Source organism: Phascolarctos cinereus, unplaced genomic scaffold (genome assembly GCF_003287225.1).
Source record: "Phascolarctos cinereus isolate Bilbo 61053 unplaced genomic scaffold, phaCin_HiC Scaffold_5;HRSCAF=322, whole genome shotgun sequence".
Lineage (NCBI taxonomy): Eukaryota > Metazoa > Chordata > Mammalia > Diprotodontia > Phascolarctidae > Phascolarctos > Phascolarctos cinereus.
The window spans coordinates 290,158,523-290,172,443 of NW_027555958.1; the positions used below are offsets into that span (position 1 = coordinate 290,158,523).

General features: G+C 40.0%; 1 protein-coding gene across 6 annotated transcripts in view; it reads right to left on the reverse strand.

Moving 5' to 3' along the window:
• The window catches only part of TANC2 (tetratricopeptide repeat, ankyrin repeat and coiled-coil containing 2), a 511,647-nt gene that overhangs the window by 21,499 nt on the left and 476,227 nt on the right, over positions 1–13,921 (reverse strand). For all 6 annotated transcript variants that reach the window (XM_020997389.2, XM_020997396.2, XM_020997393.2 and 3 more), the window contains 4 exons: positions 13,625–13,810; positions 11,753–11,846; positions 5,769–5,902; positions 3,508–3,631 (listed from right to left, as the gene is read on the reverse strand). In XM_020997389.2, coding sequence (XP_020853048.1) covers positions 3,508–3,631; positions 5,769–5,902; positions 11,753–11,846; positions 13,625–13,810 — 538 coding nt within the window. The remainder of the gene's footprint in view (positions 1–3,507; positions 3,632–5,768; positions 5,903–11,752; positions 11,847–13,624; positions 13,811–13,921) is intronic.

A 13,921-nucleotide genomic window follows, 5' to 3' on the forward strand; every position in this document is an offset into this window, starting at 1 on the left:
AAGTCACCTAATCATGCTTATTGGATTGGACTGCATATTACAAACATAGGAAAGAAAGTTTATACTACTGAGCCTGTTATTTAAGCCTTCTACACTTTGGTCCCAATTTGCCTTTCCACCTTCATCTCCTCCTACTCTCTTACATGAACCCTTCATTGAAACCAGACTATCTACTTACACCCCCTTCTTCCCCCACAAATGCCATATGTGCCTTCTCCTTTTTGTTCTAATTTTGTCCCATCTGAAATGCTGTAGCCTTTTCTGTTATCTGAATTCTACATTTCCTTAAAAGTTGAGATTAATTTCCACTTCCTCTTTAACACATTCCCTCCTCTGAAATTCTATAGCACATTGCCTATTGATTATTTGGCACTTAATATATCTACCATATATTCTTATTATTCTTCTTCTTATTAATCTTTTAGGTTGTCTTCCTCAATACAACGTAAGATCTTAAGGGCAGGGACTGTTTTTGCTTCTTCCCTGTTATTACCGGTGCTTAGCACAGTGCCTGGCACATGGTAAATGCTTAATATTTGTTGACTGACTGTTGATTATAAGTTTAAAAGGACTTTAGAGGTCATATATATCATACACATACACACACCTTTTTTATAGGTGAGGAGTTATGGCTTTCCTCTTTGCATTCCCAGGGCCTAGCCCATCATAAGTGCTTGATTAGTGCTTATGGTTGATGAAGCTGATGCTCCCAGCAGATGTCTCCTACTTAGAGGGCATGGATGGATAGGAGACCTGGACCTACCACATACTGGGTGGGCCTTGGAGGGCCCAGTAGCACCCTGGTGTCTGATGACTGTACCAAGAGGGACAGAAATGTGTTCAAGTGAAGCAAACAGGTCCAAGTAATGAAGGATGCTGGAAAACTCACTTGCTCTAGGAAACCTTCTTCCATTACACAGTACCATTTAAATCACTCCTTTAGTCTATGTTTGCTTCTTTTCTGAATTTACATTCTTCTGTTCTGTGATAAACCATCTGGAAAATCTTTATGTGCTGATTTGAATAATTCTGTCTCTCTTACTAGAGTACTAGGATTTGATGCCAAGGCTTTATCTTCTATTTCTTTTGTATCCTTCAATAGTAATCTGATAGTGGTTTCCTGAATTCATTCATTTATTCAACAAACATTAATGTTTGCACATTGTTGATATTCAATATTAACACTGGTTAACTAAGTTGGGGGGCAGCTAGGTGGCGCAGTGAACTGAGCGCTGGACTTGAAGTCAGGCAGACTCAATCTTCATGAGTTCAAGTCTGGCCTCAGACAGTCACTAGCTATGTGACCCTGGACAAGTCACTTCACCTGTTTGCCTCAGTTTCCTCATCTGTAAAATGAGTTGGAGAAGGAAATGGTAAAGCCACTTCAGTATCTCTGCCAAGAAAACCCCAAATGAGGTCACAAAGAGTTGGACACGACTGAAATGACTGTACAACAAAACTAAGTTAGAGATCAACTTTGTGAGTTTGGGATACTCCCCAGCCTCCCTCCATTCAAAATCCCAGTTATAAGAGGAACCGAGTTCTCATCTGAACTGTGCTCCTGCTAGGCTGAGGCCCCTTTAGAAATGACCTTGCCTGATTTCTTTATCATTCCTTCTGTGATGAGAGATAACCACAGTTCTCTGCCTCTCATGGGGGAATGAAAGAAATCAGACCTTTGATATTAACAACTGCTATTTATGTACTGAGTTGTTAACATTTTTTCATATTGCTAAGTGTAATCTGTAAATGGAGCAGTGATTCTAATGGATAATTTTGATTGCAGGATGAATTCTAAGGAGGCCACCCAGGTGTAGCACTTAAAGATTCTTAGAATAAGGCCTGGCTCTCCTGCAGTGATAGAAAAGGCTGAACCAACTGAATAGGAAGGTTTCAGGTTCCCAATACTGAGGGAAAGCAGGGCCCTAGAAATCCAAAGGAAGACATAGGCTTTTCAAAAACAAGGGATATGGGGAATATGAAGAACACAAGGGAAAAGAATGAGAAATCATCCTATAATATTTTCATGATCGAAACCACCTATTACAATGGAGAAGTTAAATAGCCTTGACACGTGCACATATTCAGTGGTGAAGAAGAAAAAGTGTCTGAAGTCTGTTTTTAAGTGAGTCTCTGCTGGCATTTGTGAGGCAATGTGTAGCTGTATAAAGGTGATCACTGCTGTATCACTACATGAACTTGGTTCCTCAACCAGTCATCTGGTGGCAGTGGGAATTGATGGAAGAAGCCCAGATCTTTCTGAGTCTGGCAGCTGGTGCTAGGGAGTTGGAGCTGGCTATGTGTCCATGGGAATGGCCCACAGATCCTGGTACAGTCCTGTCACTTTGTTGACAAAGTTGACAAAGGCTTTAAACTTCCCTGGAGGATCTGGTTAGGGGGCCATGAAGTCTCTGACTTTGGAGGAGTTGAAAGTTGGGGAAGGACTCCTAATACTCCTTTGGGAAAACTGCTCTTAACTACTCCTGCCTGGGCATTATTTTGCAAGAGTGGGATAGTCAAAGGAGAAAGTATGTCTACACAATTCCATAAAATGAGATCCAATGTTTACTTATAGTTATATTAACTAGTACAATCAATCAATCAATCAATACAATCCCACTGGCTCAAAAATAAATGCCAACACCTGATGGTGAAGCTATGGATTGTTCTGGGTTGGGTATGAAGTGATGACACCTGTCATCTTTCTGCTGTTTCTCCTTAGAAACCACCACCCATATTACCTTCATGTTCCTAGAGACAGCTAGGTGGTGCCATAGTGCATAGAGCGCTGGACCTAGAGTCAAGAAAACCTGAGTTTGAATCTAGCTTCTAATACTTTTCAACTGTGTGACCCTGGACAAGTCATTTGACTGCTGTCTGCCTCAGTTTCCTTAACTGTCAAATGGGAATAATACCAGTACCTGTATCCTAGGGTTGCTATGAGGATCAAATGACATGATATTTTAAAAATGCTATATAAATGCTAAATATTATTCTTAGTGGGAGGTAGTTCAGGTCAGCAGCATAGAAGGAACTAGCAGAGTCTGAAGTGCTTTATGACTGTAGTGCGAACATGACTTTCTCTAACACCCTTCCAAGAACAAAAGATTTGTGGAGGTTGTGAAATGACAAAAGGACTTTCTCTGTATTTGTATTCTGACTTCTGCTTAAACAGAATGTAGTCCTGTTGTCTCTATTTGCTTGATCTCGCATCTGCCTTCTTGGTAAACAAGACAATGCTGACTGTCAGCAGTTAAGTTGGCAAACTTAATGATATGGAATGATAAAATTTGAGACAAAATAAAATATCAAGAAATAATGAATATCTACAGCTGTTAATGAGACAAAGACACTGGAAGTGTCATGAAGTACTTGGAGTTTTCCTTTTAAGTTCCTTACCAATGAAACTTTCTTTACTCCTTCTTAGAATGTCCAGGAATCAGTGATAAGTTAGGCAGACATGGCTCTGACAGCCTAGGTCTGGGTTCCAAATAGGGAAGAACTCACCTTGTGCCAGTAAGAAATCTACTGTCCCTAGGTGGCCCTCTGAAGCTGCCATCATTAGTGGGGTTCGGCCTTGCTTGTCTGCCATATTAACATCAGCTCCATGGGTGAGTAAGAGATCAACAATCTGTGGATGCAGAGAAACAGGGACTGATGGTCCTGAAGCAAGGTTGCTGTGAAGACACATGGATTCTTTCACATATATTAAGTGAATTCCCCGAACTCTGCCAGTGGGACTGACCATCTGTCACCCACTTTCAATGTATGTAAAGTTCTCAGTAAAATTTAATTTAAACTCTGAGTTTCCAGTGACCTACAAACAAGGGACTTGAGAAGAGAGACTCAGGTAAAAATGCCTGGCTCACTTATCACAAAATGACAAGGAAATTAAGAAAATAACCAGTAAGAAGTGGAGGTAACTAAGTAATCTTGTAATACAGTGTTTTAAATTGTGGGGCATGTTTCTCCTTGAGGGACTGCGAGATCCTATCAGGGAGACTGATTATGAAGCATTAACCAAAAGTATTTTTAAAAGTTTGAGTACAACTCTAGCATAAATATATTCAGTTTTCCCCCAACTGAAACAAAGTTCAAATCAGAATCAACAAAAATGAGGTGAAAACAGTGAGCTGGTTTTAATTGGTGGGGGATGACAGAAAAGGAGCCCACCCTGGACTGCAGGCAGTGGGCTCTCACTTCTAGCCTCATGTTCCTGCCCACAAGGGAATCCTAGGCCTCCCCCTCTGCTAACACTGTCCAGGTGGGATCGGAGCCTAAGCTGCTGCCCTTTGTAGACACAGCCCAAGGAGACCTTCTGGTGCTCAGGTGCCAAGTCACTTAAGGGTCCCTCCTGTGCTGGCCTTCTGTGTACCAGTGTGCTTTTCTATTCCCACCTGCAGGTAAAGGGAGGTTGCTAGAACGGTCAAGGTTTGGGCCCACACTCAGGGACAAATCAACTACTCCATGCCTTTCCCTCATGCTTGATCCCAACTGTCTATGGTGTCCTAGAACAGAAGTTAAAAGTTTGAGGCACTGCCAGCCACCATTGTGTTTTCCTTTTTTTCCTTTGGAAGGCAGCATTGTACAGTGGAGAGAGTATTAGCTCTGGAGTCAGAAGACCTGGGTTAAATACTGACTTTGCCATTTACTACTTGTGTGGCCTTGGACAAGTCACTTTCTTTCTCTTCTGCATCAGTTTCCTCACTTGTACACGGAGAAAATAAATTATGATTCTTTAATCCTATCACATTGAATGCAGCACAGTGGTTATTTATGTCATTTTATACATTCTGTTTATTGTTTATCTGATTTATGTTAGAAAACTGTAATAAATTCTTAATTTTATTCAAATAAAACAAGTACAAATTATTTAGGTAGATAATTTTATGCAAAGTGGATGGCAGGGTATTTTTTTGTAAAAAGAAAAGCATGGAGTGTGTTACATAAAGTTTGGGAACCATGGCCATAATGCAGCATCCGACTCCAACAGAAATCCACATAATTTGTAAAGGCATACACAGAGAATACTTTTGAAAGCAATTCTTTGTGTAATGGTTACTGTATCGAATTCTAAAAGTTGCAAACTTGCAATGAGTCATTATGGCTGAAATCCAGTAAAAGAAAACTTGTATTCTATCTTCAATACTGTTCAGATTCTAGGTCTTGTTGTTCTTTTGGACATTTCCAAAGGTTGTTATCACTACCACTTCCTCCCCCCTTCCCTTCTTTCCTCTCCTCCCTAGAGTAAACTAGCATTTCATCCAGAATCCCCAAAACTTGAAAGTTCATGTAAATGAAGTTCTTTTTGTCAAGTTCTGAATTCTACTACTGTAGGAAGAGTCAAGTGACAAATTACTGATAGCTGGGATTTATTTAGAAATGTAACTTCTAGAGTGCATCATAAGGTAGGTATACTTTTATCCCAATATTCTCTATCTTTTACATACACAGTACCACACAGTGATAACACATGATCATGATGACAACCCTAAAGTGCTTTCTAAATATTCATAAAAAGACCAAATTAGGTTCCATGTAGTTTTGGTGTTAAGCATGTTCTAATTCTTTGAAAACCAAAATCTATACGTGATATATATAGCTGGTCAACCAGAATAGCCAACAGGGCCTATTCTAGATGAATGAAAGCTTATTAAACTCCTTTCTATACTGAGGGAGGCACTGCTTGTGACCTATTGGTTCCACATGTAAAAACATAAGTTTTGGTTGGGATTGCCTTGGGCTCATACAGTAATATACTCACTTACCTGCCAATGACCTTGCCGAACAGTGCTGAATAAAGGCACTGCCCCTCGACGATTTGGCTGGGCCACTGCTGCCCCTTGTTCCAAAAGCAGGCGACATACATCTAGCTTGCCCCTCCCAGCTGCCGCCGTCAGGGCTAAGGAGAAAAATTAGAGTCTGAGGACTGTCTATTCTCATCCTTTCATGTCTCAGTTTTCTGTATGGCAGCCAATATGATGTTTGAAGAACGCAACTGCTATTTAACTGAGATCAACGTGTTTTGCGAGAAATTAGGGCCTAACTAATATGGCCACTTAGCTGCCTCCTCCCCGCCTCCCAATAATGACCCTCTAGACCTAGACTGCCAGAGACCATCCATCCAATTAATCCATTTGGCTTTAGTACTTCTCCCTGGGGCTGAGCTATCTTGATTAGCTGGTGAAAACTCACTTAACTCACTATATCTAAGAAGACTCAGGCCATGCTTCATTTCCTGTCCAGCCATCTACCAGGAAACCAAGGTCTGCCCAGCTTGGAATCTTGCCATTTTCTCTGCCATTGTGAGTATGCCTTTTCTACCTCTTGCTATTGGAACGTTAATCAAATTAATGCTATCGTTACTATTGGAAAATGTGAGACAATCTTCTGCCAAGGGGCTCCACTCAGTCCCCGGACCAAAATTCCCTACCTTGGCCCATACTCCCCTCTATGTGATATATCTCCCTTTTAGAGCGTAAGTTACTTGAAGGCAGGGAATATCTTTTGTATTTGTATCCCCAAGCCTTGAACATAATAGGTATTTAGTGAATACTTGTTCACTCATTTATTTTAATGAACTTAAGTTTTAAAAGGAAAATACTCAAAGGAACAAATAAAAACCAGTGGTCACAAATTTGCAGCAAATGGGACAATAACAATAAGCTGGCCAATCACTTCTCCTTTGGTCTTTTCTTCTCTCTTCAGGTGCCCTTTCCCCATTTTCCTTCCTACATTTCTCCTATTAATTTATCAAGCTCTGCATGGATAGAAGGGCTTTTGGAATGATAAATCTTCATTTGACTCTGCTGGGAAACACTTTTTCCTACTGTAATGGGACACTAGCAGAGAAATTTCCTATGCTAGGATGGATGCTTCTGACATAATTTTGATATTATCATTAAGCATAAAGATACATGGTGTCTGAACTCAGGAGGGGAGTTTTCCCTGTGTCTCAAACCTACCAGAGTTGGCATTATCTTCTTATCCCCACCCCCACTTCCCACTCTGAAGCAGCCTCTGCTAGGTGCTGTGGCTTTACTGTATTTATGCCAAGAAATGATACTGTTCCAGGCATTTAGAATAAAGCAGTCATTTATTATGCGAATTATCAATACCCTTTTCTGTTCCATAGATTGTTGTGCTGTATTGATAAAGCAGCACAGGGAGCAGAACAAGCGGACTCACACCTTTCCAGACTAGAGATATGGGGAGCAATAGTTTCAGTAATTTTCAGAGTGCCTTATACTTCTCTTTATTGCTTGTTATTTATCTTGCACTCTCTTTAAAACGTCCTTGTCTTACTAGGATGTCACATATTTAATTCTGGTTGGAGGTTGAAACAATCTAGAGGAACGTAAGTGATTGTGAGCAAGGGTTTTGAATAGATGAGAGACACAAATAAGTTCTTAGAACCTGGACGTGGCAGTGGGTGCCATAATACTCTTGGCCTTGACATCTCGAAGAACCTTAATACAAGAATGGTAGGCTTTAAAGAGTGGGGGGCCAACTTTCTTTCTCTTCATTAGGTTCCTAGCACATTTTCAACCATTAATTCATTCTGTCTTCTTTAGTACAGCCAGAACTTCTTAATGTTTCAGGTCTGGAAAAGGGGAGTGATGTGTGACAAAGACTTTTATTCCTTGGGATACAGTAAGCTTCACACAATTATTAGCATGAAAGGAGAGTTCAGTTCTTTGCCATATAGGGACTTAAACAACTTCACCTTCACACCCTCTTTTCACTGTTTGTGACATAAATATGCAAAATGGTGGGGATTCTATAACTGCCTATGTCTCCACTGGCTACAGTTTCAACAGAAGAAATAGACACCTGGAGTTATGTTTTCTTCTAAATTCTTCCTTGAAATGTGTGGTTGTCTCATTTCCCTGGAGAGCTCTAAATATGTGGGCTTGTTTCTTGTAAAAAGGGGTGAGGTATGGAGGATGCTGAAATTACTGCAGAGGTGAGATGATGGCAGGAATGATAACTTTATTTTAAAGGGAAAGGATATTTTTCTGAGCTAGTGAAGAAAATAGGTTCAGCTCCTTACCTCAAGTGGCATACCTCACTCAGTCACAAAATGAAAAACAACTTTTGTTCAGCAAAGCCAACATGTCAGTCTGCAAGTCTGGAAATCTAACCAGACACAAACAAAAACATTTTATATGGCCATCTGCAATTTTTCCTAATATTTAACCATTAATGTATGTCTTTTGTTTATAAACAAATGGTTAGTTGCTTAGTTCTTATAATTAGCCTGACTCTTATGTAAAGCCAATCTATCTTTAATTTTCAATATGAGAAACATTCTAGGTATCTTTACTTACCCCAGGAGAAAGAGGCTTTGTGACATCTCACTGGTGATGGATTTAGAAAGTATCTTTAGCCTAAAAATTGACCTACATATGACTTGTCTTTATGTATGCTTAAATTTATTTTTAGACTTCTCAAAGTCAACTCTTCTCATTTTTACTGAGGTCCTTTCAGGGAGTTCAATGGTTCAATGTTCTCTGAGGTGAAAGTAGTTCTCCTTGCCTTAGACGACTGATGTAAGAGCATTACCTGACCTAAAAGCTCTCTCATATCATGCATTCCAGATATGTTTCCTGGGATTTTATTCCAATAGTTCAGAGATTTCAATGGTTCATGAAAAACTTCTAGTTCTAGGCATAAATTTGGTCCTGGCTATGACCCAAGAGGCAGCACAAGAGCTGTGTTGTACTGGGAAGTTATTAGCAATTATAAGAAACACTTTATAACATTTAAAAGAAATGGGCATTTCTGAACTTCTTCTGACAACTATCTTTATTCTAGAAATAGTTGCCAAACATCAGAGAGTGCAGGATTTGGAATCAGGAAGACCTGAATTCAAATCCAGGCTGAGATACTTACTAGCCGTTGTGACAAGTCATTTGTCCTCTGTATGTTTCAGTTTCCTCATCTGTAAAATGGGGATAATAATAACACCTACCTCCCAGGGTTGTTGTAAGATCAAGTGAGATAACAATTGCAAAGTATTTAGCATAGTGCCTGGCACATATATAGCATGAATAAATGTTAGCTATTATTATTATTATATCAAACTTCTATTTTAAAGATTTGGTAAAGCTCAAAGAAATCCATTTTTAGAAAAGATACCATGGCTCTCTGGAAAACGTTTAGGTGGCACACTATGCCAAATTGGTAAATCATATTTATATCAGAGGCAGTATTCTGCTTGGATCTGGTTTTATTGTGCCATTGCTTGTGCTTAGGTTAGGATATAAGCTGGGATTCAGACACAGGTGAGAGTAGATAGTGTCATTAATACTGGCAGTGAATTTCACTCCAAAGAACAAAGCAACAGAACTAAGTAAGACTGATCTACTTTCAAAATCTATAAGCAAGGAATTACTTTGGTTATATTTTACAGTTTTTTAAAATAAAAAATCATTAAGACCTTTTTGAAGCAAAGAAAAATTTCCAGGTAAAGCCAGTCCTGTAAATGACAAATAGATCTTAGAGTAGTGTGGTAAGTCCCTTCCTAAAAAATTGTAATAGATTTTGTTCACTGGCTTGTCAGAGTGTGCTAAGGTTTATCTGAGTCATACATGCTCCTTTCTCCATGGGAACCATATGATAAGGCTGGAGGTAGATAGAGAAGTAACCCGGAGATATAAAGACTGTGTGTAGAACAAATAAGGAAAGAAGCTAAAAGTCAAATGAATAGAACATAGCAAGGTGACTGACTCTCCTGTCTCCTTCATAGCCATGAAAAACTGGTGTGGTTACTGATTAGCCTGGGGATGTAGGTCCTATGGAAGGTGAGCAGAGAAGACATATATTAGTCACTGCCATCCAAAAGAATATGGCAAGCTACTGCTTATTTCATGGTCTCTCTAGGGCTTAAGCTGATCTAAGGCAGCTTCCCTAGCATCCTTTTAATCAGGAAACTCCTGTGCTATTTTCCTCCCAAGGAAAATCTGCAAATATAGCAGATCTCTAAGGCTGGTTCTGATTTGGGTCCATAGTCTTGAGGTAGGGAGGGAAGGGAATATTGAGTATTTTGTCAGTTCACTTCCTTCTTTTCTGCATTGTCCCATGAGAAGTCTGTGAAAGCCTGTGGGTGGAAATGAAATTAGCCAGATGATGACAGCTAGATGAAGGAAGATGCTATTGGATAGAGAGGAGCAGTTGCAGAGATAAGTGGGAGAAGACCATGATGTTCTAGGTACCTGATTTAGAAAACCTGTTATATAAAATGACATACCAAGTACTATAGGTAAAAGAGAAGGGCAATCCAGTTCAGGGAACTGACTATCAGGGTCATTCAGTGACCCACATTCTCCTTATGTAAAATCTTCATCATTTACAGAATAAGCCCTACATAACTTTCTTTATTATTTTTAAGGATTTCTCTCATAGACGGAGCTAGAAGAACTTCCTTATGGCCATTACTGTGATTATCTTTTCTATAGCTCCCCAGTCTCCACCATCACCAGATGGCCACCACTCTCTCAGCCGCTCCAGTGGTGACAGAAACAGCTGGTATCCCTGGAAACAATAGGACTGCTCATGTATTTGGCAATATCTTGGGTGGGGGAGGGGTCACATGTTGATACTAGAGATGAACTGAATTCACTTTCTTTAGCTGAGTCACAAAACTAGACCAATGATTGTGGCTGTTGTGGGAAGATAATTTTCTTGAGTCTCCGGACTCCTTCAGGGTCAGGTTTCTATGGCAGGTGGCCTTATCTGCCTGTATCTGGCCTTAGAAAAAGAAGGAATGTCAAAAAAGCAAATTCTTGAGCTAGAAACCATGCCTCAGGCTGCTAGTGAAAGCAGTGAAACCATTTAATTATTTTGCTCTGGAAGGAAATTTCCTAATCCAGTAAGTCAGTATTGCTTTTAAATGGGCTCTCTTATTTCTAATAACACTCTGACCGTAAACCAAAATAACATGCTCCTTGCTTAGGACAACACCTCCTTAAAACTGACCATCTGAACATGTGGATGGTTCTCCTGGCAGATAGGAGGCATGTCTATGGTAAAACTGTGGTCTCATGGACCTGGCTTCTAACACATGCCACAAAAGTTACTAATATAATTTTAGATGCTTCAATTTAGACTTAGGAGAAGTTGACAGTCATTTTTCCATGAAGGATAAAAGAAAAAGCCTATTTGTGCAGCAAAGCTCAGCTAATTCAATGAATTAATCTGTTATAGACTGATGGGAAAAGAGAGGGGGGAAGGGTTTAGGATTTGCATCAGCTTTTTCTCTAGTACAGTAGCTTAACTTTAACGTATAGCTCCAATATGACAAGCAACACTAAGGGCTGGCAGAGGGACTATTTTAACATTTGGATTTATAATCGAAGGTGGAGAGTTACTTTCATGGGGAAAACATTTCTTTCCCAGCTACTCCAAGGGGTCAAAAGAAGAAAAAACAGACAGACAATTCTCTACTATTCTAATCTGGCACAGTGTAAGGAAACTTTTAGTCTCTCAAAAACATTTGGAAACAGCAGGGGGAAATATCACATAGAACTCTGATAATGGGATGGGGTAAGTTCCAAAGGGGGAAAAGTGAAAGTGAACACTTTTGGGGCTTCGGTCCCTGTGACTACCATGGTGACTCTATCACCCTCCAATACAGAGTTGTATATGGTAGAACATCACCAAAGGTAAGAGGATCAGAGATAAAGAGGCTCTAAAACAAATAGAACCCAGAGACAAGAGAAGGCTAAGCAAAGATGCCCATGGAAGTTACCTGTCTCTCCCCAGAGGCTGTCAAAGCTGTTGATCTGGGCTCGTTCTACTTCCTCTTCATCTTTTTCTGGAAGATCGAGCAGGTAGGAGACGATCTGAAACAAAATGTCACAAAAGATCAAACTTGAAGGTGACAGGGGCTATTGACAAATTGACCACTGCCCTTTGAATACAGAGTGCCAGATGAAACTCATGACATCCAGGTTGGAGCAAACCCCCTATTATTATAAGTTCTTAGAACCCATTGCCTTGAGAAAAACCAATCAGGACTCACCAGGATGAGCATTTATTTTAGCATAAAATGGATCAGTAGTTTTAAAGCCTTTTAAAACATAAATTATATACCTAATATGTGTCCCTTTCTGACACTGATTCTTTCGACTTTAAACTGAATCATATACTCAACATTTTTTGTGAAAATGAGTAAAGGAAAATAAAGATATGGAGAAATAGGAGTCTGAAAGCCGGGTCCTATGACTCCAGCACCAGCATTCCTTCCACCTCCCATTCAGTGGTCTCTTGTGGATACATTTGGTCAGCTGCTAAGGTTGGCCATGATAGTAAGGAATGACTATGGTTACACAAAATGAGTACTGCTGTAATTTTTAACCTGAAAGCAAAGGTCTCATTATTAAATTACACAACAGTGAATGCACTGCCTATTATTCCTGTTAATGGAGGAGAGCTCCACTGTACATCCGACATCTGTTGGATTCAATTCTTACCTTTCAATTTCAGAGATCTACAAAACCTGTCATGAATCTCCTCAGAAGCTGGTATTACCAGCTCACTAGGTGATCTAATAACAGCAAGTATTGCTGATTCTTTCTCAGCTGGCAAAATCCATGCCATTTTTTGCCAGTTTCCCAGAATTATGGTATAATAAAAGCCAAATCAATCCAAGATAAGGGGTAAAGTCTGAATTATGCAATACCTCTAAAGAAATGCTGACGTGCTTAGGCTGGCTAGGTGGTGGGTAAAATTGTCATTATAAACTTGGTGGGCAAGGGAAGCTGCTTTCAACCTGCAGCTAATTCACACTGTGGTTAACAGATATGTGAATGAAGGAGAGGAAATGCATACATCTTGATACATGACAACTATTTATGACTGGTTAGGGCTAATTTGGGAAAACTACCTCAAAACTGAGGAAACTAGGAATTCAGGACCACAGCAGTATAATGTATATATTACTGGTTCTGGGTTGCACGTCGGTGACTGAGTATGTACACTGTAATGAACCAGAAGGGAAAGAAGGGATAAAGGGGAAAAGGAAAGAAACTTGTTCTACCTTTCTTTCTCAATTTCTAGGATTGCTGCCTTTATTTCCAGGCTCCATAGAAGTTTCTTATGATTGTTACTGCCTCCACAAATTTCAAGTCCAAGTAGTGAAATAATTTGGTATTTTTATAAGTGTATCTTAAAGAATCATGTGATAGGATAAAACTAAGAAGCTTTGCTTTTCAGGGATATAAAAAATAAAAGCAGTTATAGTCTCTTGTTTCTCCAAGGATCCAACTATATTTTGAGCTTAGCATTCTTTAGCCCTGATAAAGAGATATGAATTCAGTGGAGACCTACTTCCCTGGGCAAGATTCTCCCACAATACACTTCTACAAGTTAAAGGCACAGGCTGAGGGGCCCATATTTTAAACCTGCTGGAATAACCAGAACAAATGCTCATGACATTTGGGGAGTGGAGTGGCTTGTAGGGTCTATCCAGCATATCACAAGAGTGCCTATAAAGGGAACATAACATCAATCTTTACCAAAATACTTGTGACTTGGTTTATAACCTTCTAATAAAGTAACCCAAAATACTGTATCTTAGGTCTACTGGCACAGAATAAACCCACAGAACCCCATTTCTTACCTCTGTATAGCCCATGCTGGCTGCGGCAATGAGGGCTTGTTGGATGGCATGGCTTTTCTTAAACACCCCTTGCTGCTGGCCAGCCATTGTCCAGTCACACTGAATTAGGAACTTGACAACCTCCAGATGGCCTCTGAGTGCAGCATGAACCAGTGCACACTGCCCATTTTTGTCCAAGTGATCCACCTAAGGGGGAGGAGACAGGAGGAGACTAAGTCTTGTGCCTGGGAAGTCAGAGCACTGACAGAGTTCCTAGGACTGTGTTCCCAGAGAAGCATAATATGGCATTTCTTGGCA